The sequence below is a fragment of the Boleophthalmus pectinirostris genome, unplaced genomic scaffold (assembly GCF_026225935.1).
Source record: "Boleophthalmus pectinirostris isolate CB_2022bp ecotype Guang Dong unplaced genomic scaffold, ASM2622593v1 HiC_scaffold_8, whole genome shotgun sequence".
Classification (NCBI taxonomy): Eukaryota; Metazoa; Chordata; class Actinopteri; order Gobiiformes; family Gobiidae; genus Boleophthalmus; species Boleophthalmus pectinirostris.
The window spans coordinates 13,929,936-13,957,866 of record NW_026571515.1 but is presented as its reverse complement, the minus strand read 5'-3'; the positions used below and the strand labels follow the sequence as shown (position 1 = coordinate 13,957,866).

Sequence of the window (27,931 nt, the reverse complement as noted above, 5' to 3'; positions counted from 1 at the left end):
TTTAAATTTTAGCAGCAAAATAATACATTTAAACAGGTTATTGAGTTGCTCTCCCGTAGACTTGAATGCACCCCGGAGTTGGCGCGGGAGGAATATAAACAGAAAAGCAGCGTGCTGAGCTGCTGCTACATGCTAAAAGACTGATCCCAGTGGTGTGATTTTATTGTTTATCTGTTGTCAGTGAAGTTGATTGACATGTAAGAAATTCTGGAAATGCGCCCCAAAGTGCAGCGATGTTGTGCTAGAAGTCGTTGGATAGTTTTTGGAGAGGACGCACGCTGACAGGTTAGTTTTCCTGCATAAAAAAGAAAATAACAGCAGCCAGAGTCGGTTTGTTGGTCCAGTAGTGATGAAAGATGGATATTCTCTTGACACTGACAGAATCCGTGCTTAAAATCGTTCCATATCTAAAGAATGAGCTGCTGTGAATGCATGTTTACGCACAAAGAGGTTTTACGCACGTAGAGCAGCTGGCAAAAGTTAAATGACCAGCTATTCCAACCCACGCACTGTTTATGAATCTGCACATGTCATCTTTTGGTCCTCTTGAATGTTGGTATGCAATTTAACGCCGCAGTACCATCTCCAGAATGTTACAGTCTGTACTTTTAAGTTGTATGAGTAAAATGCCCATGTATTTTTAATTTTAAAGCAACTCGTCTGCATTTTATGTTATAATTATTTTTATGTTTCCATTTTTGACAGACTACTATATTATTAATAATAAATGAAGCTCAGTATTATATTATGTTGTATTGGTTGTTTATTGAAATGGTCCATATTACAATATTTTCTGATCTATATTATAATGTTTCCTCGTCAAAAACATACCTGGGGTTTTGTTTTGTTTCATTCACACATGTTTTTCATCACACAGACCCTGTATATTTAGGCTGATTTCTTCTCTCAAACTAAAAACTACTGGTTCCACCTTGTGATGTCATGTGGTAAAACAAGAAGTGCTCCAGTGTGTTTTTAAAGTCCATACACTTTCACTACAATCATTTGGATTGATAGTTGTGGAACTGGCTTTTTCTACTGGACAAAATTTATAAGCACTACATGATATCAGAAGGTGCAACAGAAGGTTTAATAACGCAGTTTTATTCATAACACGTGTGAATGAAACAAAACACAACTCCAGATCTGTTTTTGAGGAGGTAACAACACTAAAACATTGCTTAAATCTGACAAGAGTCAATTTTGCGTAATATACTATCGTAAGTATATATAAGTAACTTTAATTAATCTTCCATCAGTCCTTTTTTGACCAGTAAAGGCAATAAGTGACGTATTTCCCCTTGAAAAATTTATGAATGTATGAATCTGTTTCGTTTCAGGTGCAGCCTTCTGCCAGTCGACGCACATCTTGTTTCCTTCCGTAACGGGACTGTCAGCAGCCAAACTTCACTGTGGAGACAAAGACTGAAGACACAACTACGATTTACTGCAGAAGGCTTTTGATGAAGTTGGTGTTGTTCAAATGAGTAAAATAATAATTTAGTTGTGTTGATTTGGGTGTTGTGTTTGACCTTAGTATCTAAACTGTGCATTCTCCCTCTAGTTTATTCTTGTTAATTAAATAATAAAGAAGGAGGAAGTAAAGCTCTTGAAGCTTCTGCAGTGGTTTAGTTTTTTTTTATGAGAAAAGCTACGAGAGAAGATGTTATTAAATTACCTCCACTGTCGGATGCAAGTGCATTTACAACTCTTCACTGTAATGAATTGGTTAAAAAGAGCATTAGATTGCAGCTGTTAACTGGAATAATCAACAATTGAAATATTTGTTGACTTTTTAAATGATTGCAATTGTTAACTGGACAAATAGCAATAGCAATATTATTTAATCAAAACAAATTTAAAAAGAATTGGTCATTTTCACCTTTTTTTGAAAACATTTTTGGAACTATTGTATTTTAAAAAATCTCTGTATATAGAAACAATACTTGGCTAGTCAATTGTTTTCTTATTATTAACTACTAGTTAATAATACAAATAGTTAAACAAAATTTTGACATTGAGGAAAAGGTGGAAAATTTTGATAATAAAAACTGTATAACAATTAAATGTTATTTTATTTCTTTAATATTGCAAAAACTGTTCAAGAAAAGTATTTTTATATGATTTTTATTAGTATCTAGATTCAATACTAGTTTTAAATATTGTGTAGTAACTGAATTAGATTTTTTCACAACCCTATTTCATAATTACATTTTCTAGTGTCTCATAGTGTTTATCTTCTTCTGAAGGTTTTAGCTTTGACCAACATAAATAGGCCTGCAAGAAACCAGAAAAAAGTTATTTGACAGACAACAGTGTGTGTGTTCATAAGACTGTTACATGTACCAATTACCACATGTTTATTTTTATTATAGATCCCTCCTCTAAGAATGCTGAGCTGAGTCCAGTGGAACCAGAAGTTGACCAAAAGATGCTGGGACAAATGTGGATTTAACCAATGAAGATACGACACAGGAGGTTATGAAAAAAGCCGAACCAAGTTTATATCAAGACAGGCTTAAACCTTTGAAATTCCCTGATAATCAAGAATCAGCCCAGTTTTTCCTAACAAAAGACAGTTCAGAAATAAACCAAATCACATTCAGTTTCTCCCTGCTAGTGAGAATGCACAAGAGAGCAATACCTCTTTACTGACAGTGCTGCTTAAATCATGGACGAAGAATCTTAACAACAGTTATCCAAATGTGTGTGAAAAGTTGAAAGAATTAGTATAACGCCTCCCAGTATAAATGTGTCAGAAATGGCAATAATAATTAGTCATATTGAGCAACCATGTGCAAATCCGTAAAGTGCACAAATCACGATTTCAGAATGCAGTATCCTTCTGAGCACTGACATTTTCGCCGTCTCTACTAACTGTACCTCAAGCAGTACCCAAATACTTTATATATTCAAGACAGAAAACTCAAGTTGAAATGTCCGCTATGGCCGGAAGCGACGTCATTTTGATCTCGGATTCTGAAGATAAGCCACAGGAGACTAAATCAAGCGCTGAAAATGCTCATCCGAAGCCGCCTACATCCACTGGAACTACAAAGGCCAGCAAAAAAACGGCGAGAAAAACTACAGGAACGCAAAATGAGTCACAAATCGCATATGCCCGGACTTTGAAAGAAATCTGCTCCAAAACGCCGTATTGTCTGTATGCGGACATGGCGTTGGAGCTGGATAACACCACCTGCGCGGTTATGATCGGCTACTTCGACTGCTGCTCCGGAGTAAGCGTAGTGAGAAGGCTGAACACGCTGCGCATCAATCAACCCAGCAGTGAAACTAAACGCAAGCCAGTGATCACCAAACACACCGCCAGCTCCGCGGCGGATCTGTTGGTAGACTTGCTCAAGACTGCCGAGCTCCCTTTGTACAATCTCAAGGTGTTTTACTGCAACATTCGCGATCCGGAAGTCAACGGAATTATTGTGTCGAAGCTAAAGGCACTCAACCCGCATTTGGTGTCTCTGGGCGGGCTTGCCTGTACGGTCGGGAGGGCTTGCCAGACGGGGCTTTTGGAATATTACAGCCACGTGATCGACCTCATTAATGACATTCACTTCTTTGAGTTACCTGAGTGTTTAGGAGGCACAGAGTACAGCGTCACTCTACCGATTTCAATCCAGTACACAGAAATCATCATGGTTATCCAAAATATGTCCTCAAACTGGCTCAAAGTGGAGGAGTATTTCAAAGAGCTGAGGTTAGACGTCGGGTTAAGCCGTCAGCAGAGGATTTGCGATCAAATGGAAGAACCGAAAGTTAGGTTGGATTTTACGTTCCTCGCTCAAGCTTTGGGAACCTTCCGAAGTTTTCGGGATGTGCAGGACAACATGGCGCGCGATATGGTGGTGGAGCTGCAGATGACGGCGCTGCTGGTCAACGTCTGCGCGTCCAGTATTTTTACGCCGACCGCCACGGAGGAGTTTGTCAGGAAGAAGGATCTGGGAATGCTCCAGAGTGAGAAGGATCTGCTCCCCCTGGCGAGTATAAATGTGGGTTTGAGAGCCAGGAGGTACTTGGGGTCTCTGTCCTTCGTCGTTATGGTGGAAGAAGAGAGGACTGAGTTCCTACAGCAGGCTCAGGGCTTCTACCAAACAGTGCTCAAGATTTTGGTTGAGAATCTCCCCGGACAGCTGAGTCCTCTGTCCATGAGGAACATCGGGACTCTGCTGAAGAGTCCAATGAGTCTCAAGGTAAGTGGTTTAAAACATACTTAAGCGTAATTTACCCATAATTTTATTGCAACCATGACCAATACAAAATCCAATATTTTTTTTTAGTATGATTGTAGCTTTACAAAATCGACGATGCACTAGGCAAGTTTTCTGGAAGAAGGTCCATCACCTGCTTGTGTCATGATAAGTTTTGCAGTATTGGAAAAAATTCCCACTCACAGAGGATTTATTGCCCACTTGTTTGTCTCCATTGATTGCTAATTTTTAAGGCAATTTATAGAACATTTGGAAAAAAAATATCTCCACATACAGTGTACACAATCGGTCAAAAGTTTCAGAACGCCCTAATTTTTCCAGTTATTTATTGCAATTCAAGTCGTGCAAGTCCAATGAAGAGCTTGAAATGGTACAAAGGTAAAAACTGAACAGATAGAGGTTAAAAAAAGATAAAAGATGCTAAACACAAGTCTAAGGTAACTACCTCAGGAAAAAAGAACAAGATGGTAAAACTTGAAAACATGGAGTATCCAGCACAGTGTCCAGACTTAAACCCCATCGAGCTGGTTTGGGATGAACTGGACAGAAGAGTGAAGCAACCTACAAGTGCCACACATTTATGGAAACTTCTGCAACAGACTTGGGAAGAACTTTCTGAAGAATATTTGATTTCTATTGTAGAAAGAATGCATGAATCAAAAGTTTAGAATAAGTTTTGGTCAACAGTAAATGGTAAAAAACTGGAAAAAGTGTGGTGTTATAAAACTTTTGACCAGTAGTGTATAGTGCCATATTATTGCTTTGCTTTGAATGTGGCATTGATTATGTAGATTAATTTTATTTTGTAATATTACCATTTACTTTTGCTTCTAAAATTGTCAGTTTTAGTTTTTACAATGCTTATTTTCACATTCACAGAATAATAACACATCTAATCTTTTTTTTTTTGTCCAGTCGGAGGATGTCTCCCATGTGCAGTTGGCAGAGTTGGGTTCTCAGTTGGGTTTGTGTAAAAGTAAAACCTCCAACTCTCCTCTGGCGTCTGAATACGTCAACTACATCCAGAGGATCAATGACGTCCGCGGGTTTGAGGGCAGCACAGCCGGCGCCAAGTGGCTCAAGGTGAAGCTGCACCACACGCTCGTAGAGGACTGGGCGCAACAAACAAAACAAAAAAAATCACACTTTCTTTTGTCATATTGAACAACAACAACAATCTCCAAGTTCTATTCAGTTTTACTTTTTTCTTTTAGTATTGATTTCATGAACATAAACAAGATACCTTTTAATTTAAGCCACTGAAAAGATAAAAATGCCTTAACTGAGAGGTTGTAGACCAATCTAAGGTGAAAGGGGCTCCAAGTAGTGCTCAGGGAGTTAGTGTGTTTGCTCAGAAACATGAAAAATTTAGGGGGAACATTGCTGTAGTGCTCCAGTAAAAAAAACCAAAAAAAAACAAGTTGCTCATTGACCATTAGAAATGACTGAATCTCAATCTTAATCTCAATTTGATTAACAGCCCTGTACATGATTTCTCCTGTGCAAAATCTGTCTTGCCCCAGTTCAGCTCATGAAGTCCAAAGTCTGCTGTGTACTATGAGAAAACGTTTTACAGTCGTCCCTCGCTGTATCACGGTTCACCTTTCGCGGTCTCACTGTTTCGCAGATTTTTTTTGCGCAATTTTGCATGCCTTTTTTTAAAATTTATTTTTTTACAGTGTATGAGCACGCATTGTGTCCCTCCCCCTGCGTCCTGATTACGGGCGGGTAGTGATTACACACAGACTAAACCAGGACTACACCAGGATTACATCAGGTCTAAACCAAGTCTAAATCAGGACTAATCTTGGATTTAAGAGCTTAAAGCGCGATCGAGCGATGGCCGCGATTAGCTCCATGAGTTGTGGAGCTCTGAGCCGGTCCTTTCTCCTGCGGTCACCCTCAAGCCCGTCCCAGCAGTGAGTCCTGGTTGAGTCCTGGTTGAGTCCTGGTTGAGTCCTGGTTGAGTCCTGGTTGAGTCCTGGTTGAGTCCTGGTTGAGTCCTGGTTGAGTCCTGGTTGAGTCCTGGTTTTGTCCTGGTTTTGTCCTGATTTTGTTCTCCTCTTCAGTCCTGGAATCAGTCCTGGGTTAGTCCTGGGTTAGTCTTGGTTCAGTCCATGGCATATGCAGTGCAACAATTTGATATAATCTCTGTGCGAGTCTCCAAATATGGACCTGTGCAGGACTCTGCGCTGCAGGGCTCTATTTCGGAATAAATGAATCTTCTGTTCGTTACATAAAGAAGGAGGAAAATAACAAAAGGACGACAGCAGAAATAAGTTTTAAGAAGGATGCAAAAAGGGTTGTAACTGTCCTGTGTGAGAAAAGTGTACAAAGTGTGTACTGAGGGGTTTTACAGCCTTAAAACAGATAGAAAAATTGTAAAATATAAAGTTGACTACTTCATGGATTTCACCTATCACGGGTTATTTTTAGAACGTAACCCCCGCAATAAACGAGCGACCACTGTATTGTCCAATGTTCAGGAAGTGTTTGTTAGCATGGTAGGTGTTACAGTGTTAGTTTCCATGACTGCAAAACTCCCCTCAGGCCTCTAAAAGTTATGAAATGCTTAAGGAATGCCTAAGGTAAGTGAGGAATAACTTTGGACCACTGCAGAGCTCTTGTTTTTCAGTTTAATTGCCGAGCCGGACTCTTATGTGTGTCGTCTGTGCCCGTCTGTCTGATCGTAATAATGAGGTTTTAACTGTCTGGTTTATGTTTTGCAGGTGCTGGACAGTTTGGCACGGTTTCCTATTTTATTTAAGCTGGTCCTCACTCTCCTGGCTTTTCCGCGCTCTCTACAACTGAAGCACATTTTTCAGGTGAGTTTCCCACTTCCCACTAGAGGCAAATTTTAAATCCAGTGTGATTTTTACCTATCAATAGTGTGCAGTTGTAAACAACAGGATTTTATTTATGCATGTGTTGTTATAGTTGGAGTAATAAAAATATTGAGCTGGGGGATGAAGTTTAAAATAGTTGGTTTTCCAGTGAGTTTACTGAGAGGCACAAATATGGATAGACATAGATCGGGTAGAGACAGCCACAACAAACATCACCACAAATGGGCAGGTTCCAATGAAGCTTTTCTTATAGATGAGCATCAGTATTTTTGGGGGGAAGTGGCCAAAAAACAAACAAATAAAAAGAAATAAACCAGTTTGTCCCCTTTACACCCGCAACACCATCTCTTCTGAGGCAGACAAACTGGGTGAACTCAAATTGGAAAACAAACTAAAGGACAGCAGACAGCAGTAACCGCAACTGTAAACACAAAATTACAAAAAAAACAAAACACTTAGACAGATTTGATAAATTTTTTATAAAAAAATTTAAAATATGAGCTATTTGTGTGTCGTGAGACCCGCATACTTCACGGTCACACAGATCAGCCGTTAAAAACAGCATGGCCCTAACATAAAACATTCACACACATAAACAATTTAAAAGGCTTACAGGTCACACAGCCAACTTCTCCTTAAAGGGCCCATCTCATGCAAAATAACTCTTTTCACATTGTATCTTCTGCACATATACAAGCACAATTTGGGTTTTGGAACATCCATTACACAATAGTTATGAAATCTTACTGATTTGTTGGAGACAGTCACAGACCAAGAACTGTGAAAGACCGACTATTGCTCATCCCCCCGCCCGTCCTGAGAAAGCACAGGCTCCACCCTCCAAACCTGACGTAGGCTCTGAGTGAGCCGCCCTTCCTCCACCCATCTCAGGGAGGGAGGGGGAGACAGGCGTGCACGCTGATAGTGGTAGGAATAAACTTTTATTCATCATGGTGATACAGCGCGTTCAGCCGCATGTGTTGGACCCGGAATCGGATGAGGACTTTGAGGTGCAGGAAATGCAAGCACCGCGTCGACATCAACTTATTATATTGTGTAGACTGCAGTGTAAAACAATACACTGAGGGGGGCGGGTGCGAAGCGCCTTCTGCTGCGTCAAACTTGTCATAGTGTAGCTGCCGCATCATCGTTGTATAGCATCTTTAGTTCGTTGTCACTTGGGAGGGTTTTAGAAATACGCTGCAATTTGTTAAAAAACGCCAAATCAACCTAAAAACCATTTCGGCGACATATACAAGGCCCACACATCACTCTTAGAAGGTAGAAATCTCTGAAAAGTTGATTTTGCATGAGATGGGCCCTTTAAATTCCATTGGCCTGTGCCACAACAGCGACACCCCGAGGTGCCCCCCACTACATATATTAACAGTGAAAATGTGATCTCCAAGGCTGCATTCACATTTGCATAAAACCTCAGCGAAATTGTGACTAAAATGTGGGACTAAACAACAGGACTAGACCAGGACAAACACAATTTAGCATTTACTTCTTCTGTTTAACATTGTCTCTGATCAGTGAATGTGTGTTTCCAGTCCTCAGGCAGAAGCGTTCTTTCCCCAGACCAAAGGAAAGGTGTGAAGAGGAGGTATCGACATTCGCACAGAGCGGAGAGAGAGAAGGACTCCTCCTTCTCCTCCTCCTCCTCTGATGAAGACCGACCCAGACCCCATCCCACACGCCAACTGGAGAGGGACTCAGAGGACTCGGACTACACTGACAACTCATCAGGTCAAATAAATGCCCTTGGTCTTCTTTTGTTAAGTGAAGGAACTGTGTGTTAGATTATGATTTTAAATTCCATAAGAGTGACCTAATTTGTCCACAGATATGAAGTAAACATTTTCAAATCAAATCAAATATAACTTTTACTAGTAACAATTGTAAAACTGATTTATTCTTCATTACAAAAGCACTGGATACAAGGACCATGTTTGTTTTGGTGTTTGATTCTCAACATGATTATCCAACCAGAAACCAGAATGAGCCTCACATGACTCACTCATTTGGGTTGCCAGTTTCAACTCTAATATCCAGTTACTGTATTTTTTCGGACTATAAGTCACTTCATCCAAAAAAATGCGCAATGAAGAAGAAAAAAGCATACAAGTTGCACCGGACTATAAGTTGCACTTCTTGGGGGAAATTTATTTCATAAAATCAGAGACTAGGAACCGACATTTCATCTTAAAAGTCAAATTCTAGTAAAAACAATAGAAGAGAGAACAACAGACTGATAACGTCACATATGAACAGTTCTTCAGATAACTATAACATAAACAACAGAACAGAACAAGTTTACCAAACTCCATCTCACTCCAAATCACTAAATCCATTCAATTCTTCATCCTCGGTGTCACTTCTGAGCAACTTGGTGACCTCCAGAGGTAAACAGAGCACCGCTTCTTCCTCTTCTGTGTAGCTGTCGTCAGACTCAGTTCCAGTTAGAATTATTCCGGCCTTTCTGAATCCCGACAGGATGGTTTTGGTGTCACTGAAGTCCAGACTTTGTCCATCCATCCAGTGATTTCCAGGAAAGTTGCATGGTGCATTCTCCCGGTGTCACAAGTTTCTCGCTCACTTCAAACTTTGTTTCTGCTGCTCAATTACCGTTTTCTACTGAATATTTCACTACTTGCTGCTTGTAATCTGCAAAATATGATTTTCTTTTTGGGGGCAGTTCAGTCTTCTCAGTTGTCTTAATAAGTTTGTTTAAATGTTTTAATTTCAGTGGTACAGAAGTAATGGTGCGATCGACTGACATGATACAAACAGAATAGAGGCTCCTTATGCTTGGAGACATGCTACAGAAGTAATAGGAGTGGCAGATAGGGGCACACAAGCCTAAAGCGCCCTCTTGTGGGTGTCAGTATGAAAATTTTAATATATAAGTCGCACCGGAGTATAAGTCACAGGAAACACCCAAACCATGAAAAAAAAATGTGACTTATAGTCCGAAAAATATGCAGTACTTTAAACCTAAAATGCCTCTCTTTGATTTGAATGGTCATTACCTAAACCAGCAGCCAGTCATGAATCAGTGCTAGTGCAGCCTCTGCAGCTCAGTGAGTGAATTCTGGAGGGAGTTTGAGCTTTCACATGAGGCAAAAACTGAATAAAATTGTTAGCTTTACCCCTGCAAAAGGGAAAAAAAAAAAAGACTAATACTGATACTGAGTAATCTCTCTTGTCTTATTCCAGATGTGGTCGACGTGACTGACGGCTGCAAAGAAACAATTAAAGCACATGAAGGTACAAACTTTAGACTTATTCTATATTATTATACAGTCTGTGTTCCTTTTCCATATTAATACTATAATTTCTACTTAAACTACATTTAACTTACAGATTCAGATGACACGGAACCAGAGCCTGAGAAGCCTGTCAGTGAGTCCATCTATGTGCTGGAGGGTGAACAGAAAAAGACCAAACACAAACCAGCCAAACTGAAACCAGCCAAAGCAAAGCCTGAACAAGTAAGATGTGTTTATTTTTACCTTATTTAGAGCTAAATCACGTCTATAACTGGACTTTTCCAGGTCTAATCTATGGCTAAACCAGGTCTGAAAGTGGACTGAATGATTTCTAAAACAAGTTCTAAACAAGAAATGATCCAAAAGAGGACAAAGTGTGGATAAAATGAGCTCTAAATTAGGCAAACTCTCAAACTCAAGACCTTTATACAACATACACAGCAGCTTTATTAAATCAAAATGTCAGAAGAAGAATAAACAACTCGCAATTTCTTTCAATAATATACTTTATTTGTAGATATTCTCTGTTTAGAAGCTTTTACTCTCCATATTTCTATCTCTCTTTTATTGGTTATTTGGTATTTTCAAGTCGACTAGTAAAAATATTGTTAGTAACAGCCCTAGAATCTAAAATCCTGGTTTGATTGGTGAGATGTTAAGAGAGTTTTCATTTGTGGCGCAGAGGCAGCAGGGTGAGCTGGTTCTGATCAGCCTGGAGGACGCCCTCTGCTGGCCGGCCGTCACAGTACCCACTTTAGAAAACAACCAGGAGCCGGACATGAAGAAGGTGGTGTGGTACGGGCACAGCATGACCTCAGAGGTGACTTTTGACTCCGTTCATATATTTGAGTAACACTTTAGTTTGGTGACTGTATTTCAATCGCTGGGTGAGTGGTAATTGGCATATTTATTACCGTATTTTCTGCACTATAGGCACACTTAAAAGCCTTTAATTTTATCAAAAAGCGACAGTGCGCCTTATAATCCAGAGCCCCTATAGTGCGGAAAATACGGTATTCAAATTTTAAGCCTGGTGTCTGCTTTTTTTTGCCTTGTATGATTTGCTATGTTTACATTAGAGCTTTAATTCTGAATAAAAAGACCATGTAAACACTTAATTCCTAATGAAAATGATTATTTAGGAATTTTACTTAATTCTGAAGTAAGTGGGTGGTTTATTCCGATTTTAAAGCCAAATTACTTTATTCCTCGATCATGTAAACGTTTATTCTTCTCAAAAATAATTCCGGTCGTTCAGTGCATGCTCGTTGGATCGCCCTTCTGACGTGTCCAAATCGCATCAGAAGGGTGAGTTAAGCTATTTTCTGCACATCAACGATTATTGTCTGCTCTTTTTATCATGTTAAACAATGTCAGATTGTGTGTAGGGATGGGACAATAAACAATAATATTTGGTTTCAAGCTCTGTGTGGTAACATTTTTGTAATTACTGTGATTAGGTGCTGCTGTTTTCACCTTTGTAAAAGTGAGTAAATGAACGGGAATCAGGGAGAGACAGTCCTGTTCACAGTGGAGCAATTCTTCTATTACTTTGACTCTGCGCTTGTCTTTCCGTCCTTATTCAAAGATAAGATTGATCATAGATGTTACTTTTTTTATTGTGTCACTGATTGTAACAGATCTTGAATATCCATCAGCATTGAGGTCTACACTTGTTGAATCTCTGTCTGTCGTCCTGTTTGTGTTTAATGTTCAAAAACTGTTGTGCTGTAGGTCTGCATCGAGTATCTGCGTCCATTCGCTGACTTCTCCAGATTCTTCTCTCAAAACACCTTTGCCACTGTCGCCACCTACAAAGATGCTGTGTTTTTGGCACTAAGGGTTTGTTTTTTCATTTTATAATAAAAAAAAATTAATTTGACTGTGTTTTTTTAGTTATAAGTGAAAATATTTACTTCATTTAGGAGGCGAGTGCCCGCTGTCAGAAGCAGTTTTCAGCCTCGTTTGACAACAAAGAGGAGATCCTGGTGGAGATGCTGGACTGGGCTTTTGGTGGGTTCAAACCAACGGGACCCACAGGATTTGCACCTGCTTTATTAGGTATATTTTATTTTAAAAATACATTTTCATTTCATAATTTATAGGGGTGAGATTAGATTTTAAAAAAATCTAATTAATTACAGGCTTTGTAATTAATTAATCGCAATTAATCGCAAAACAATATTTGCTTTACCAGAGTAGCCGCCGGGTCTTAAAAGTCTTAAAAAGATCTTAAATATCATGTTCCTAAATTAAGACCTTAAAAAGTTTTAAATTATGTTGTCCAAGTCTTAAATTTCAAGTCTTTAAATTTCATTTGCCTATTTCTTTGCATACACAACCGGGCTGCAGTGCAAAGGAAAAAAAGCCACCAACATGAAATCACGTAATGGGAATGAATGTCTAATTTGGAGTATGTACTCTGTACTTTGGTTTCTGACACTGGTGGTAATGAGTAAACAATCAGTAGAGTGGAGAAAGAAGTTGGATGGATCATGGGGAAGTGTGAGTTTAATCCACAGTGGCTCTTAGATTCTAGATATAGTACTGTAGTTGATTGGTCATTATTAGAATTGGTAAAAAGGTTTTTAAAAAGTCTTAAATTTAGGGTAATCAAACCTGGGGATACCCCGCTTACTCATTTACTAAATTTTCTCCCTGAAGCCTCTGATTTGTTTGAGTTTGGGCTGCTGACACCGCTTGTTTGTACTCAGACCAGAACTGCTCCCACCCACAGCTCCAGCTGTTTCTGTGCTCACTGTCACATGTTTTCATTTAAATGGTATTGCAGGGTTGAAGTGCTTTTGTGATATGAAAACTCTTTTCTGCACAGTTTGCAATAAATGCCGCCTTTGTCAGTACTTCCACGGGGTACTTTTTTAAATAGAAATTTACCGTCCAGCAGACCCAGAGCGCTTTCATCGTTGTTGTCGGAACTGTGTGTGTCAGTATAATTAGCGTACCACAACATGGTGCACTGACAAACCTTGTGTGCTGTTTGACAAAATGTGATAAAATGCATATTAAAAATATTTTTAATGCATTATTTACTCTGTAATTAATTCAATCGTAATTTACGCTTTAATGCCCCACCCCTAATAATTTAATTTCTATATAAAAGATGTAAGGTGTGTTATGTAGAAATAGAAAAACTAAAATATTATCATGTGGAATTTTTTTTCACAGCAAACCTTCAGTTCAAACCTGACTTTGTGAACGCTACTGCCAAACAGTCACCATAACAAATTTTGTAGTACGATATATTGCTTAAGAACATGTAAAAATTAAATGATAAGATTGAAACTAATGCTACTGGAGCACTGCACCTAAACAAGAATTATCCCCAAAAATAATTCTGAAGGTACAATATAGTTAAAAAACTGCAATGAATAAATAAATAAATAGAAGAATCAAACACTTGAGTCGTTAGTTTGTATCTGTAATGAGCCATAAAAGTGATTTATTCAATCTTTTAACATTCAAATATAATCGTACTACAGGAAAAGTAACAAAAACTTTCTCACTGGTATAAAGAAAAAGTACTACAATAAATACTGACCCCCAAAAATGATCATTCCATTTAAGATACATGAACAATAAGTCGATATAGTTTTCTAATTATGGTGACAGTACTTCCAAGTGATCTGTGATTGTGATGTACATTTGTATTGTGTTTGTATTTCTAATTGTGTTTAAAAAATTTTTTATGCAGCAAAAGAGAAGAACCGCCCTGTCGAACCCTCAAACTCATCCAAAGGCAAAACTATCACCCCTGAAGACCTGCCCAGGCTTTCCGTGTCTCTGTACAAACTGCCACTGGAGATGTTACAGAAAAACACAGAAAAGAAAAAGACTAAACCTGTGTGGAAAGGGAAGGGCCCGAGGAGGAAAAGCAGTTTATGTTTGAGAGACACGTTTGAAGATACAGACATGTCCCCAGACTATGTGCCGTGTAAGAAGAACTTTATGAAGAGACCCTACAGCAGAGTGGACCAGTCGAACAAGGGCGCCCCGCAGAATGTGTACAAACAACCTGACCAGAAAGAGAGAGGTGAGACAGTGCAAATATCAAATGTATGCCTATGTCAACTAGGGTTGTTCCGATACTGATACCGGCATCAACAAAAGCTCTGATACAGAACGTTTTTAGGTATCATATTGGTGAGTACTCGGACCAAATCACCGATCAAATACCTCTGTATCTTCTTGAATAACAATTTCTTGAAATGTTAACTTGAGGAGCTGCTGTTTATGTTTCTGCCTAACCTGGAATTTACATCAAGAGCGTCAGCAGCACGTAACATCGGCAGATCTGCAAACCTGTTTCCCTTTAAAAGCTTCAATTTACACCAGAGACAACAGAGCTGCTCCTGTGATGCCAGCCTCTGTGTATTCTCATGTTTAAACACTAAATTTTTACATCGCTTATGTATTCTTTGTTGATTGGATGAATTATGTTTTAAATCACAAAACAAAGTTGATAAAGTCGATGCTTTGCAGCGACAACAAGCTGTATCTGCTGTGCTGTATTAATTAAGATACTGTATTTTTCGGATTATAAGGTGCCCTGGATTATAAGGCACATTAAGTGAAACAAACGGGCGACACTTGAGACTGATCCTTTAGCCCAGGCGTCCACGATCCATCGGCAGATTGTGGCGTAATTCGCCCAGCGTTACCTCCCTGTCTTGGTGAATGTGTATTATGAATGTGAATGTGGGTGAATCATTTAAGTTTGTTTCTTTATTTCCTACGAGGAGGACTTAAATATACATTAATAATGTGTTTAATGCAGCTTAGCGCTCTTTTGTTTACGTTTTACTGACACTAAACTTAAAGCCACATAACTAATTTGCATAAACTCTAAGCGCTGAAAAAACAGCTTTCTCCTTGTGCGCTGATGCGGTCACCTGCTGTCAGACTAAGGACCGTAAATTGGGCTTTACTCTGCAAGGCTCTGTAGTTTTGACAGATTTTTGAGCGTCGTGTACCACATAAAATCAGTTCAGGGTCAGTAAGCAGAACCAGAATTAATACATATGGCGTACCGGATTATAAAGGGCACTGTCGATTTTTGAGAAAAATTAAAGGATTTTAAGTGTGCCTTATAGACCAGAAAATACTGTACTCACTATTTAACTTTGCTTGTCTGCTCCACGCACCTTTTCCCTCAGAAGCTGTTCTTGTAACGTTGCTGTTTGATGTCATAAAGTGTTTTATATTTATCCTCCATGGCTGTAAACTTTCCACAGTCCATCGCGAGCCATTCTCCGAGCTCCTTGATGCGATGCACAGTGTATTGTTTATATTTTGGAGGTCTCCTGTTTGCTGCATGCATTTAACTTGTTTTTTATTTATTTATTTATTTATTTGATTGGGACAGAGCATGTTAATGAACAAACATGACAACATGAATGTAAACACACCGGATTGTAGCCTAAGGCTAATTTCCATCCGTTGTCCCAAGGGCTGGGGTCACAGGGGGCCAGACACTAAAATATTGCACACTCCACTCATTATATAGTTCCATTCATTGCACAGTTCCCATTGTGAGAATTTTTGTTTCAGAGAGGATCATACGCAGAATTATGGAGTTTGACTTGGACATTGACAGTGAGTATCGAGGACTGGTTACCTGCTTATTTTTTCGTAAAAATGTCCTAATGTCTTTTTTTGTTTTTTTGCAGAGTTCTGTGTGTGTTGTGGCACTGAGGACGTAAGCGTGTTCCACCCTCTGTTCAAAGGCAGCCTGTGCTTGGAGTGTAAGGTAAGGGAGCATAGAATTGTGACAGGTTAGACTATCGGTACTCATCTGACTAAATAAAACACAGTCAACATCATTATATTCAAGACTTTACTAAGAATCAAGTGTTGTTTTTTCAATTTTTAACTTTTCTATTAATTTAAGCGGTTCTTCAGATGTCCAGGAATTAGAAATGCTCACAAAATTGGATCAAAACAACTGGACTTACTCAACTTTTGCAGCCAGTGATTCACTTCTAACCAAGTAGCTTCTTCTGGCTTTGTTTTAGTCACTGTGGCTATTTTTATTTATTTTTTATTTTATATAATTTTACTTCTGTAGCAGGCATAATGTCTAAATTGCTGTGTAGTTCTCCATTAGACAAATAAAAATAATTGAAGGTTTAAGTTGCTTGTATTAGTGACACAAGTAGAGGAATTCTGTTTTCGAACTCAGCTCTACTTTTCGTATTTTTGTACTTTTTGTTTTTTCCACAACAAACTGTCACTTAACTAATATAAAACTATGGTAAATATTGACCACAGGTACTATCAGACCAAACCAATAATTAGAAAAAGATGAAAACATGTCATATGTACTTTAAAGAGTAGGTTTTGTGATGTGTCTAACTGATTTTTGGGTGTGATTTTCAGAATAACTTCACAGAAACCCTGTACCGGTACGATGAGGACGGGTACCAGTCCTACTGCACCATCTGCTGCTACGGCATGGAGGTCATTCTGTGCGGCAATGACAGCTGCTGCAGGTTTGTTTTAAAGGCCCTAGATTACATAAAATAGACTCTTGTGGGCTTTAAGTTGAGTTGTAGTACTCGAGACCGTTTTTTTTTTTTTTTGGCGGTTTTGGTCTCGTCTAAAACTTGACTGTGCTTGGACTCAGTCTTGTCTCAGTCCTGAAGGCACTTAAACTCAGTCTGTCAGTCAGAAAAGCACGTTTCTCAAAGAGGAGTGGGAAGAAGAAAAAAAATTATATTAACTCACCCCTGTTCATTACATAGTTTCAACAATTAAAAAAATGATGCGGCTGCTTATGGACATTGATTACGAAACTTTACAAATATTTACATATAGCAAAATAAATTACATACTAAGAATACTAAATATTATTTTTACCCAGGTTCTTTCTTTTTTTAATGTATTGTACTGTATTTTGGTTGTACAAACTAATAATAATGATAAAGAAGGCACAGAAGTTTATCGTTTATGATCGTTTCAAATTAAGCTAAATGAAATGAAAAATTTAAAACTATTACTTTATGACATCACAAGGTAGACCAGAGCATTTTTTAGCTTGGGAGATGTAGATAGACTTATAATATTATAGTATAATAGTATTACTCAAATGTGTGTGAATGAAACGGCACAACTCCAGGTGTGTTTTTGAAGAGGTAACAATATTCAACAACATGACGTAAAGCTCAAAAGAATCAATTTTGTGTAATAGAGGACCTTTAAAGTTAATAATATACTAATAATATAGTGACAAACTGTTCCATCACATTTGAAAGTCTCTCCATTTCCATCGTAAACGTTCAGTCCTTTGTTGTGGTGCCCAGGTCGTTCTGCGCAGACTGTCTGAACATCCTGGTGGGAGAGGGCACCTTCGACTTCCTTAAGGACCTGGACCCTTGGATTTGTTACCTGTGCCAGCCCCACGAGACCCACGGCTCCCTTCGACCCGACTGGAGCATCCGCGTGCAGGAGCTCTTCGCCAACAACAGTGCCATGGAGTTTGTAAGACATTCAACTCTCTACAAGACCTTTAACCTGAGGACAGTGTTTTTAATAGCATGGGCTATGTTTTGAAAGACATGAAACATATAGTTTTCTTTTTCATACTTTATTATATACAATATTTTGACATAAAAATGTTTTATTTTTTATTAATTAGATTTTTTTTTTTACATTTTTGGTAAATAATTTGTTCCAGTTCCATTTGTTTTGGTCCAATGATATGAATAGACTGGGTGCAATCAAAGACAAATTTGAAGTAAATTTCCCATTCATTTTTCCCATAGACTTAAAAAAAAATCTGTAAATAATCAAGTAATAGAAAAGTAATAAAATAATACATACATGAAATTATATTAAAATAAATATTAAAGATAAGATAATGGGGGTTAACCGGCTAAATCATGTCTATACAGTCCAAAAACACATTTAATATCTAAAAATAAGTTTTAATAACTTTGTGTTCAATCAAGTTTCAGAAGCCGATTATGACTAAAATAATGGATCTTGTGGTCATTAGTTAACACAATTTTTGTTTCTTTTTTAAATGAATATTAAAATTTTCCTTCAAGAACTAAGTAGTCGCTGTTGAGCCATAAGATGACTTGCTAAAAATGTTATCTAACACGAAATGTACTTTTGGTACAACTTTCTTTAATTGTAGTTGAATTTCTATACATATGAATGACGTTAATATTATATATATCCACTATTTTATCTTTCATATAGTTAATCTTGTGTCAAATGAAATATCACAAAACATTAACATTTCACAATTGAGACAACTGATGAGCTTTGAGCTTGAGTGCTGTGAAAACAGGTTAAACATAACCTGACTCGATGCTAAACCAAATTTTTTTTAACACAGGGTGAAACAGTTAAATCATTCAGTTATTAAGATATTTAAAATAAGTTTCATTGGTCCATTTTAAACACAGTTCCCAATGTATTTGCGCTTATTTCTGCACTTTGTTGTCTTGTTTATAAATACTCTCTTCAGAGTGGTTAATAAATGACAGAAACAAAATATTTTTATTGCTGAAGTTCTCAAACACATGTGCTGCTTTACACAGGAGCCTCACAGAGTTTACCCGTCCATCCCCGCCAGCCTGCGCCGCCCCATCCGAGTCCTGTCCCTGTTTGATGGAATAGCCACAGGTGTGCTCCTACTGGCCAAGCGCATGTCCAAATCTAACCTGCATGAACTAACACAAATGTATGGTTTTTAATAAATGGACCACCAAATAACCCCCACTACCTTTAATTGCACTAATGGCCACTTGATGACGCTTATGTACTTTCTACTTTTCCCATTCATCTTATGCACAGAAAATCCAGAATGATCTCTCTCTTAGGGATGCATTGGTATCTGATGTTGGCACCAATCCAGGAAATTTTGCATGCTTGGACCCATGATATCGGTTCAGCAGATGTCCTGGTTGGGCCATTAGGTTCATGTAATAAGAGCAGGGATCTCCAACCTGTAGCTTGAGAGCTACCAGTAGCTCTCCACCCAAGTAGCTCACCGAGGGATTTCAGAATCATACCACTGTGCTGAATAACAAAAATTGTTTAATTACATGCATATTACCATGTAAATGTATCATTTTGTAGCCCAACTTTGTGCACTAATAAATGGACAGTGGTTTATGTTTTAGTGGCATCTGTCTGCACCCAAAGACTTGCCCTTTCTTATAATCATCTCAATTTCTTCTGGCAGCTAAAATAAGTAGCTCTCTGGCATTTCTGTTTTGTAACGGTAACTCACCGGAGGAAAAAGGTTGGAGACCCCTGGTTTAGGGGCTCAATCTCATAGTGATTGAACCTTTATACAAAGCTGCTCAGTAGTTACTTGCAGGAAAAATTATAATTACATACCAAAAGTTAACTGTGTTTTTTTGGGGGAAAAGGGCCATTCTCAGTCTAAACACTGTTATGGGTTCATATCTGGTATCGGTGAATACTTAAAGAAACAGTATCGATACTGGACCTGAAAAAGCATCGGTACATCCCTAATCTCTTTATTTTTAACGTGAAGATATCAGTCTGGTCCCCACTCGCTGGATCGCGCCTTGGGCCAGAACCAATTATTATTATGATTGTGCAATCAAATTTACATTTAAGGTGTATTTCTACTTTCTACTGCGATTTATTGAGTCCCCAGTCCCATGTTTATTTTTCCCTATCTTAATTCCACATAAGCTGCCATATTTATTTTGATATGAATGTATCAAGGTGGATGGGAACTGTTCTTACACATGTGTTTCACTTGGTTTAACAGCTGATTCTGTCACCTGCATGCTGGTGTGATTATTTCATGGTCACTTTCTGGCTGATACTCTATTTCGTCCAATGGCTCTGTAACGTCTCCTGCCATGTACCAAAAAAGTTTTAGCGTTCCTGTCAACACCAGATCTCAATCAGGACTATTATAACTATGACAATGCTGCAGGATACAGAGAACACAGGGGAGAGGTACTTTTGTCCTGAGGGTTCTTACTCTCCTCAAACTGCCCTGACACTGGATCTGGTGACTGACCTGTTGAGCTGAACTGAGACTTTTGTTTGAGCTTTTTTACTATTGTGTTTACTGCTCAATGTGGGCGCTGCTCTGTCTGAGGCTTATAAAGAACTGACTTGGGTGAAAATACGACAAGTGATATGATTTGTGCTGCTGCTCAGATTGCGTTAAATTAAAGGTCTGAATAAAGTCTAGTTTGAGTAACAGAGCTTCAGACAGAGCAGTGCTTACAGATGGTATTAATTAAGACATTCACCTGGTCATGATGTTGTAGTTTTTTCACATGCATGCTGGTGCTGTAAAAAAAATTTTCATGGACATTTTCTTTTTATAATTTGCCCTAGATTTTCCACTTTTTATAGATTTTCCAATTGTGAGTTTGAGTTGTATTTGCAGTCTCCATGTTGCTTCTTGCGCATCTTTAGGCTACTTAGTGCTCAAAGATCTGGGCTTCAAAGTGGAGAAGTACGTGGCGTCAGAGGTCTGCGACGACTCCATCGCTGTGTCCACCGTGAACCACGAAGCCAAGATCATCCATGTGGGAGATGCCAGGTTTATCACTCAGGAACATGTAAGTAAAACTAAAACACTAATGAATCTAAAGGGGACATATTCAGCAAAATACATTTTTTCAGAGATTTTTAGCATGTTTTAGTTGTTTCCCCTTCTCATTTCTCCTCTCAAAGTTGTATTTAGAGTGATTCATGCAGGTTTGAGTAATAAATATTCTCCTGCAATCAAGGCGCAATAAAGGCTGTAAAGACTAAAGGAATTCTTGGTAGATTAAAGACGTGTCTGCCAATTGATTTGCCGACTAAAAAGGGGGCGTGGTAAAAGCTCTGACCCAAACTACACTCACAAGACTCGACCTACAGGAGGAGCTCATGCAAAAAATACTACTGTATTTTTCGGAGTATAAGTCGCACCGGCCAAAAAAATGTGTAATGATGAAGAAAAAAACACATAAGTCGCACCGGACTATAAGTCGCATTTTCTGGAGGAAATTTATTTTCCCAGGAACCGACATTTCATATTGAAAGTCAAGTTATAGTAACAACAGGCTGAAAAAGCATTAATATGTTAACGTAACATATTAACAGTTCTTCAGATAACTAGAGCATAAACAACAGAACAAGTTTACCAAATTCTCCATCTCACTCCAAATCACTAAATCCATTGAATCCATTGAATTCTTCATCCTCTGTGTCACTTCTAAGCAACTCCGCGCAACTTTATTTGTCACTGAAGTCTGGGTTTTGTAAATCCATCCCGTGACTTCCAGGAAAGTTGTCCCTCACAAGTTTCTTGCTCACTCCTTTTTTCTGCTGCTCGATCACCGTTTTTGCTGCATATTTCACTACTTGCAGCAGGAGAATGGCTTTTTCTGCTGGAGACATGCGCAGAAAACTGACACACAAGCCTAGAGCCTCTCACGGCTGTCAGTCTGAAAATTTAAATTCATTAAATTAATTAATTTAAGTCGCACCAGAGTATAAATCACAGGAAACACCCAAACCATGAAAAAAGTGCGACTTAAAGTCCGAAAAATACAGTACTTTATGCTGAAAGTACTAGGAAACAATGTATTTATATGAAAACATTAAATTTGTGAATCATGGGTTTTATCTGATTTTTCTACATGTAAATACACAAACTTGTTATAGTTATGATTAGCCTCAAGCAAGATTACTAAAGATTTACTTAAAGATTTATATTTACAAATTCTGGACTAAACAAGGTCTAAACCAAGACTACAGAGACAACATCAAACAGTGGCAAAATGGAGCTAATTTAGATGACTTAAGATGACTTCAGATTCTCCAGAATTACCTTTTTAATATTGTACTTGTACCAAAAACAGTATTCTTGTTTTGAAATGATTTTGTTCCATGGTTGCTTTTTTTCTCTATACTTTATTATAACTAAAGTCTTGTCTGTTTTTGCTCGTGTAGCTGGATCAGTGGGGGCCTTTTGACCTTCTCATTGGTGGAAGTCCGTGCAATGACCTGTCCATTGTCAACCCGCTGAGAAAAGGCTTGTATGGTAAGTATCTAAACTAATGTTGTTATGAGACTAAAATGTCGAACTCTATTTAGGCTACGTTCAGACTGCAGCCTGAAGTGACCCAAATCAGATTTTTTCACCCCTGTGCTCCTGTATCTGATCTTTTAATGACAGTCTGAATGACACAGATCAGGTTTTTTTTTTTTCAAATGCGACCCACACCACTTGGATATGTGCTCCTAAAACCGATACATATCCGATCTTTTGACATGCGACTTCAGTCTGAACGGTCAGGTCACATTCATCCCACCTACACGTCAGACTCGGAGTCTTGTCAATGGAGGGAAAGCAAAGTTAGAGAGTTTATTAATATTTGTGGGGATTGCTGTATTCAGGACAAACTGGAGGAATCTTATCGGAACCGGGCAGTTTTTGAAATGATTGGCAAAGAAATGTCAGAGCGCGGCCACAGACTGTTTTGGCTCCAAGGTCAATGAAAAATAAAGATCCTGCGAGGCAAATACAAGGAGGCTAAAGACTCAAACAAACGAATCAACCGTGGATGTGTAACCTGTCCATTTTACAAAGAACTGGACCGTATTTTGAGAGACAAGCCCAGCGTTTAGGCGACTTCCGTTAACACTGAGCATGCTCACTGTATGTGACGTCGCTGTGTCCTCCAATTCACATGCGGGACACTTTTGGGGCGTTTAAAGTTCACACTGGAGATCACATACAAGTCGCATTTAATTGGAAATGTCAACGACCTCACAAAAAATCTGAATTGAGCATTAAGCCCTGCAGTCTGAATGTAGCTTTAAATAATGCGAAACAGACTCAAAATTCAATACTGATTCTTTTACCATGACGATAATAAAAAACACTTTCTTTAGACCAGTGCTTCTAAATTATTTTCTCTCAGTACGCTCTTCCACAAATATAAACAGTATCATTTATATTCACAAAACGGGATGATTGTTGGCAATATTCAGCTTGTTTTCACTGAAAAAACTCAAGTGACTCATCAGTGTGATTGGGATGTAATGTCTTTAAGCGACGCCGTAATTTATTTGTCTTCATGCTGTCTGCTGCCAACATTTTTAGACACAGTAAACACACTGGTCTTTCCTCGTTTGCCATCGTATTCACAGTGAACGCAAGTGCTGAATACACTTCGTCATATTTCCTCGTCTTAGCTTTCAGGAGACTGTTGTTTGTTTCATTATCTTCGTCTTTCTCCGCCTTTTATTTCATCCCTGTTAAATATTTTTTCATGGCCCACTATTTGAGAAGGACTGCTTTAGAAAATAGGATTTGATTTTCAATATTAAATCATACTTTCTTGTATATTATGAAGTGGCCGTGTTCTTTTTTTTGTTCTGCTACAGCTCAAGATCTTATCATAGCTGACCTGTATGTGCTGTAATGCCTGTTTTGTCCTGCAGAGGGCACCGGGAGGCTGTTCTTTGAGTATTACCGGATCCTGCAGTTACTGAAGCCCAAAGAGGAGGACTCCAGGCCGTTCTTCTGGCTCTTTGAGAACGTGGTCTTCATGAACGTGCACGACCGGCTCAACATCTGCAGGTTTTTAGAGGTTTGTCCCACCATGTTTAATCTGGGAACCTGATTTTCAAATCGTGAAAGAAGGATTTTTTTATATATATGTACTGCGTTTGAGCGATTAAGAAAAAGCTATTGGCGAGTGAAGTCAGTAAAGAGCAGTGGGCGTGTGCTGGGTTCGGTGAAAACAGGATTAGCAATATTGTCTTGAAAATGACTGAAAGTGATTAAGGATGACTCAAACATAATCACTCCACATAAAAATTCTAGAGAGTAAATGAGAGCGGGTAAAGTCGATTTTTAATTTTGTTATTGTATATTTGTACATAAGCCGAACAAAATCTTAATTACTCCTGCTTTATATCTTTTATGCTTAGTTTATATCTTACATTTTGTTTAGTTTTTTTTTTCATTGTGGTTTGAAAACAAATTTTACTTTTCTCTTTTACTTACTTTTACTTTTCTCAGTCAAAGCCATGTTCAGTATGAAAATCTTTTAGACAGGGCCTGGTCTTATTATTACCCGAAATAGATGTCCCAGTGCACCCAGTTTACAAAAAACTCCAAAAAACAACCTGCACCCTTCTCAAGTTTTTCACCCCTGACCCATTTTCATTCCTGCATATTTATGTTCCTGTTTTTCTTGCTTTCTGTTGTTGTTTTTTTGTAGTGTAACCCTGTGCTGGTGGACGCTGTCAGAGTCAGCCCTGCCAACAGATCGCGCTACTTCTGGGGCAACATCCCTGGAATGAGCAGGTAATCCATGTCAAAAAGCTCCATTGTTTTATAAAGTAATTACTCATTGAAGTTAACATGTAGTATTTAAAGGTGCACTGAGTAAAGTGGCCACAGGATACGTAGGGATTCTTGGCTTTTGTCTTGTTTACTTGAGATACTTCTTTATTTTTATATTTTTGGTAATATTCTTTGTCTTTATTTAGGCCAATTACAGCCTCTCAGTCGGACAAACTGAACCTACAGGACTGTTTGGAAATTGGACGAGTTGCAAGGGTCAGTGACATTTTTCATCCCTAACAATAATAGTTTTCTGAATCCCAAGCTTTGGAAGTACTGTGGAATATTTCATCTTTTCTTTTTTACCTGGAATTTGATGTATTTGTTTTTCCTCAGGTTACTAAAGTGAGAACCATCACCACCAATTCCAACTCTCTGAAGCAGGGTAAAAACGTGTCGCTGCTCCCTGTTCTCCAGAATGGCACCGAGGACACACTGTGGATAACAGAGATAGAAAAGTAAGTGGGAGAAAGATCAGGGAACATTGCGCGACACATTACAAACACACAGGCTCCCAGTGAGTACCAGCGTGTATCACAGGGCAGATTAAACCTTTTAAAACATCCTACTTGTCCATCTGCCTCATTGTCTCAGCACATCCCTCTCTCTCTCGTATTGTGCACATCGGCTTGGTCCTTAATTCACACCTATTAAAAGAGTAAGACAAAACCTAAAGCAAAAACTAATCAAAATTTATGGTACAGTGTCAGCACAGGAGGTCTACAGCACAGAGCAGACCTACAGAGATATGTGGGCTGAAGTTTGCCTAATAAAATGCCAAATACATTTGTGTTTGCCACAATGTGCCTTTGTTTTGGTAAATGTGCAGAGGCTAAATACCATTGTAAAACCAGTAAAAGAATGTAACTCCAGTTTGGAATTTGAAAAAAACAGGTTTAAAAATGCTACCAATTTTTTCACTTTGAAGCAGCTTTCTGGTAGCCTGATTCATCAGCTGGTTTCACTTTGTAGAAACTGTCTGACCTCGCAGCATTAGGATTCGTTCGCTCGACAGTAGGAGGGTACTTTTTAAATTTAACCTGTTTGGTCGTGACGTATGTAATGCGCCACTAAGGGGCCTAACTGGTATATTAAGCTTTTCCCAAATCCCGTAGGAAAAAGGGCAATAACATCTTTCCCCTTGATAAAATTCACCAAACATTCTCTTTGTTCCAGCTTTAAATCCTCGATTTCGGGAATCGTTGACAACACTGAATGTCTGTCTCTTTGCTGATTGGCTGGTGCCCAGACTCACTTCCAGTGTTCTTGCAAACCGTCTAGTGTATTCTGATTTCTGACCTAGTCGCTGGAGAGAAATTAAATTGAGCGGAGGCTCTACATGGCACCAGCCTGGCTAAATTTCTGTAAAGTGCCAGTGGGAGTTCTTTTAAAGAAGGGTTCTCAAACTGTAGGTGAGGGTCCAAAAAAAGGGCACAGAATGTCGTTGTGCCATACAGTTTGCTTGGCTTATTTTATGCCTAAATTAACATTTAACAGATAAAATATGGAGATAGATTTATAAAAACACAATTTAAGTGCCAAAATAAAAATGTAAAATACAAATAAATGTAGAAAATGATTTGGTCTCGATGGTCTGTTGTCTCGGTCTTGTCTCGGTCTTGACCTTTAAAAGTCTTGGTCTTGTCTTGTCGTGGTCTCGGACAGGTCTTGGTCTCGATTGGTGCAGTCTTGACTACAACACTAGTGCATATACTGGTGAATTCCCATTCATTTAGACAGGGCCTGGTCTTATTAACCTGAAGTAGATGCCCCAGTGCACCCAGTTTATAAAAAATAGGCTCTCTTTTAATTTTTGTCAGTAATGGCCACCCCACATCTCAAATTAAACTTTTTACCTTTACCTCTACCTGTTCCTGACTGCATCTCCTTCCTGTGTGTCACCAGGATCTTCGGCTTCCCCAAACACTACACCGACGTGAGGAACATGAACCGGCAGCAGAGGCAGAAGGTCCTGGGCAAAGCCTGGAGCGTGCCCGTCATCCGCCACCTCTTCGCCCCGCTCAAAGACTACTTCGCCTGTGAAGAGCTCCCCCCGTTGGCCACGTCCAGCGCTTCTACCTCCAGCTCCTCCTCCTCCCCGGCATCCCCAGCCACTCCGGAGATCCTCCAGCTTAGATGACGACACCAAACAATGCAATTCTTTTATTATTACTCAATTATAGAAGGTCTAAAGTCAGATTTAACTCTATGCTTTTCTCTATTTTGACAGGATACACAATATACTGTATTTTTAAAACTTTGTTTACATTTTTAGTCTGTTTTAGATCACTTCAGCTTCAGGTTAATTAACTCTCAAAAGCTGGACAGTGCTGTAGACAATGCTGCTAAAACCATGTTCAGATAAATAGGAAAAAGGCTGATTAATCTCATTTAAAGATGTGAATTAATACAGGAATCTCATGCGTTTATGAACATGCTTATTGAGGTTTAATCTACAAGGTTAGCAGGGTTTATACATCCCACAAATGTAAATTTTTATCTTCCTTATCAATTTCACTAAGTGTCACTCCTTATAACCGGTAAATACTAAAAGATTAGGCAGTGGACGCCGGTGACTTGAGGGTGAATCTGATTGAGAACATGTTAAAAACTACACAGACACTTCATCGTTTTAGATGTTTGTGTCTCAGTGCAAAGACTAATTCTAATTTTAAGGCATAAAAATATTAAACTGCCACAAACAGAAGCCCTCTACGTATGAAAACATTTGAGTTATCTTTACCTTACATTTGAATAGGATGTTTATTTTATGTTTTGCATTTAAATAAAAGTGGGCATTGAGCTTTGAGGAAGCCAGAGCGCTGCTGAGCACAGTGTGGAAGATAATTTGTTCCATCAGATTTTGAAATTTAAATACCGCTGAATTTCTCGCTTTTAATTTTTCAACTTGAATTATTTTTATTCTGAATTTTAGTTGCTGAAATTGAAAGTATACCTTTGCGAAATGCTTAAAATCCAATATACATATATATTAAAAAAAAAAAATCACCTTTTAAATATAGATTTACAAGTCATCCAAGTCAACATTCAGGCTGTAAAATTTTCATATCGCTTTTGTTTCTGGCTCTGATATTGTCATATTTTAGTTTTAGGATTCAGACATCGTAATTATGTGGTTGTTGGACGTCCTAACAGCGGAAAACAGCTCGAGAAACGGGCTTTGGAAGTTTGCAAACTCCATAACTGCAAAAG

General features: G+C 38.6%; 1 protein-coding gene across 1 annotated transcript; it reads left to right on the top strand.

Moving 5' to 3' along the window:
- The first annotated feature begins 128 nt into the window (after positions 1 to 128).
- Positions 129 to 27,682, top strand: LOC110174735 (DNA (cytosine-5)-methyltransferase 3B-like). The gene is made up of 24 exons (XM_055166356.1): positions 129 to 285; positions 1,341 to 1,468; positions 2,376 to 4,208; positions 5,142 to 5,309; positions 6,956 to 7,051; positions 8,626 to 8,821; positions 10,292 to 10,342; positions 10,439 to 10,566; positions 11,027 to 11,164; positions 12,079 to 12,186; positions 12,270 to 12,405; positions 14,057 to 14,395; positions 15,913 to 15,957; positions 16,032 to 16,111; positions 16,741 to 16,853; positions 17,664 to 17,841; positions 18,912 to 18,996; positions 20,785 to 20,930; positions 22,312 to 22,402; positions 23,809 to 23,957; positions 24,594 to 24,679; positions 24,865 to 24,934; positions 25,055 to 25,176; positions 26,624 to 27,682. Exons 3-24 carry the CDS (start codon positions 2,937 to 2,939, stop codon positions 26,856 to 26,858), a joined length of 4,032 nt encoding a protein of 1,343 aa, XP_055022331.1. The 5' UTR covers positions 129 to 285; positions 1,341 to 1,468; positions 2,376 to 2,936; the 3' UTR covers positions 26,859 to 27,682.
- The last annotated feature ends 249 nt before the right edge of the window (positions 27,683 to 27,931 follow it).

What these genes read in the sequence shown, in the direction of transcription:
- LOC110174735 (XM_055166356.1), top strand. Translation starts at nt 2,937, where the DNA reads ATGTCCGCTATGGCCGGAAGCGACGTCATTTTGATCTCGGATTCTGAA. An exon ending in GTTTGACTTGGACATTGACA is followed by an intron (nt 15,958 to 16,031) that starts GTGAGTATCGAG and finishes GTTTTTTTGCAG; the next exon opens with AGTTCTGTGTGTGTTGTGGC. An exon ending in ACAACAGTGCCATGGAGTTT is followed by an intron (nt 17,842 to 18,911) that starts GTAAGACATTCA and finishes TGCTTTACACAG; the next exon opens with GAGCCTCACAGAGTTTACCC.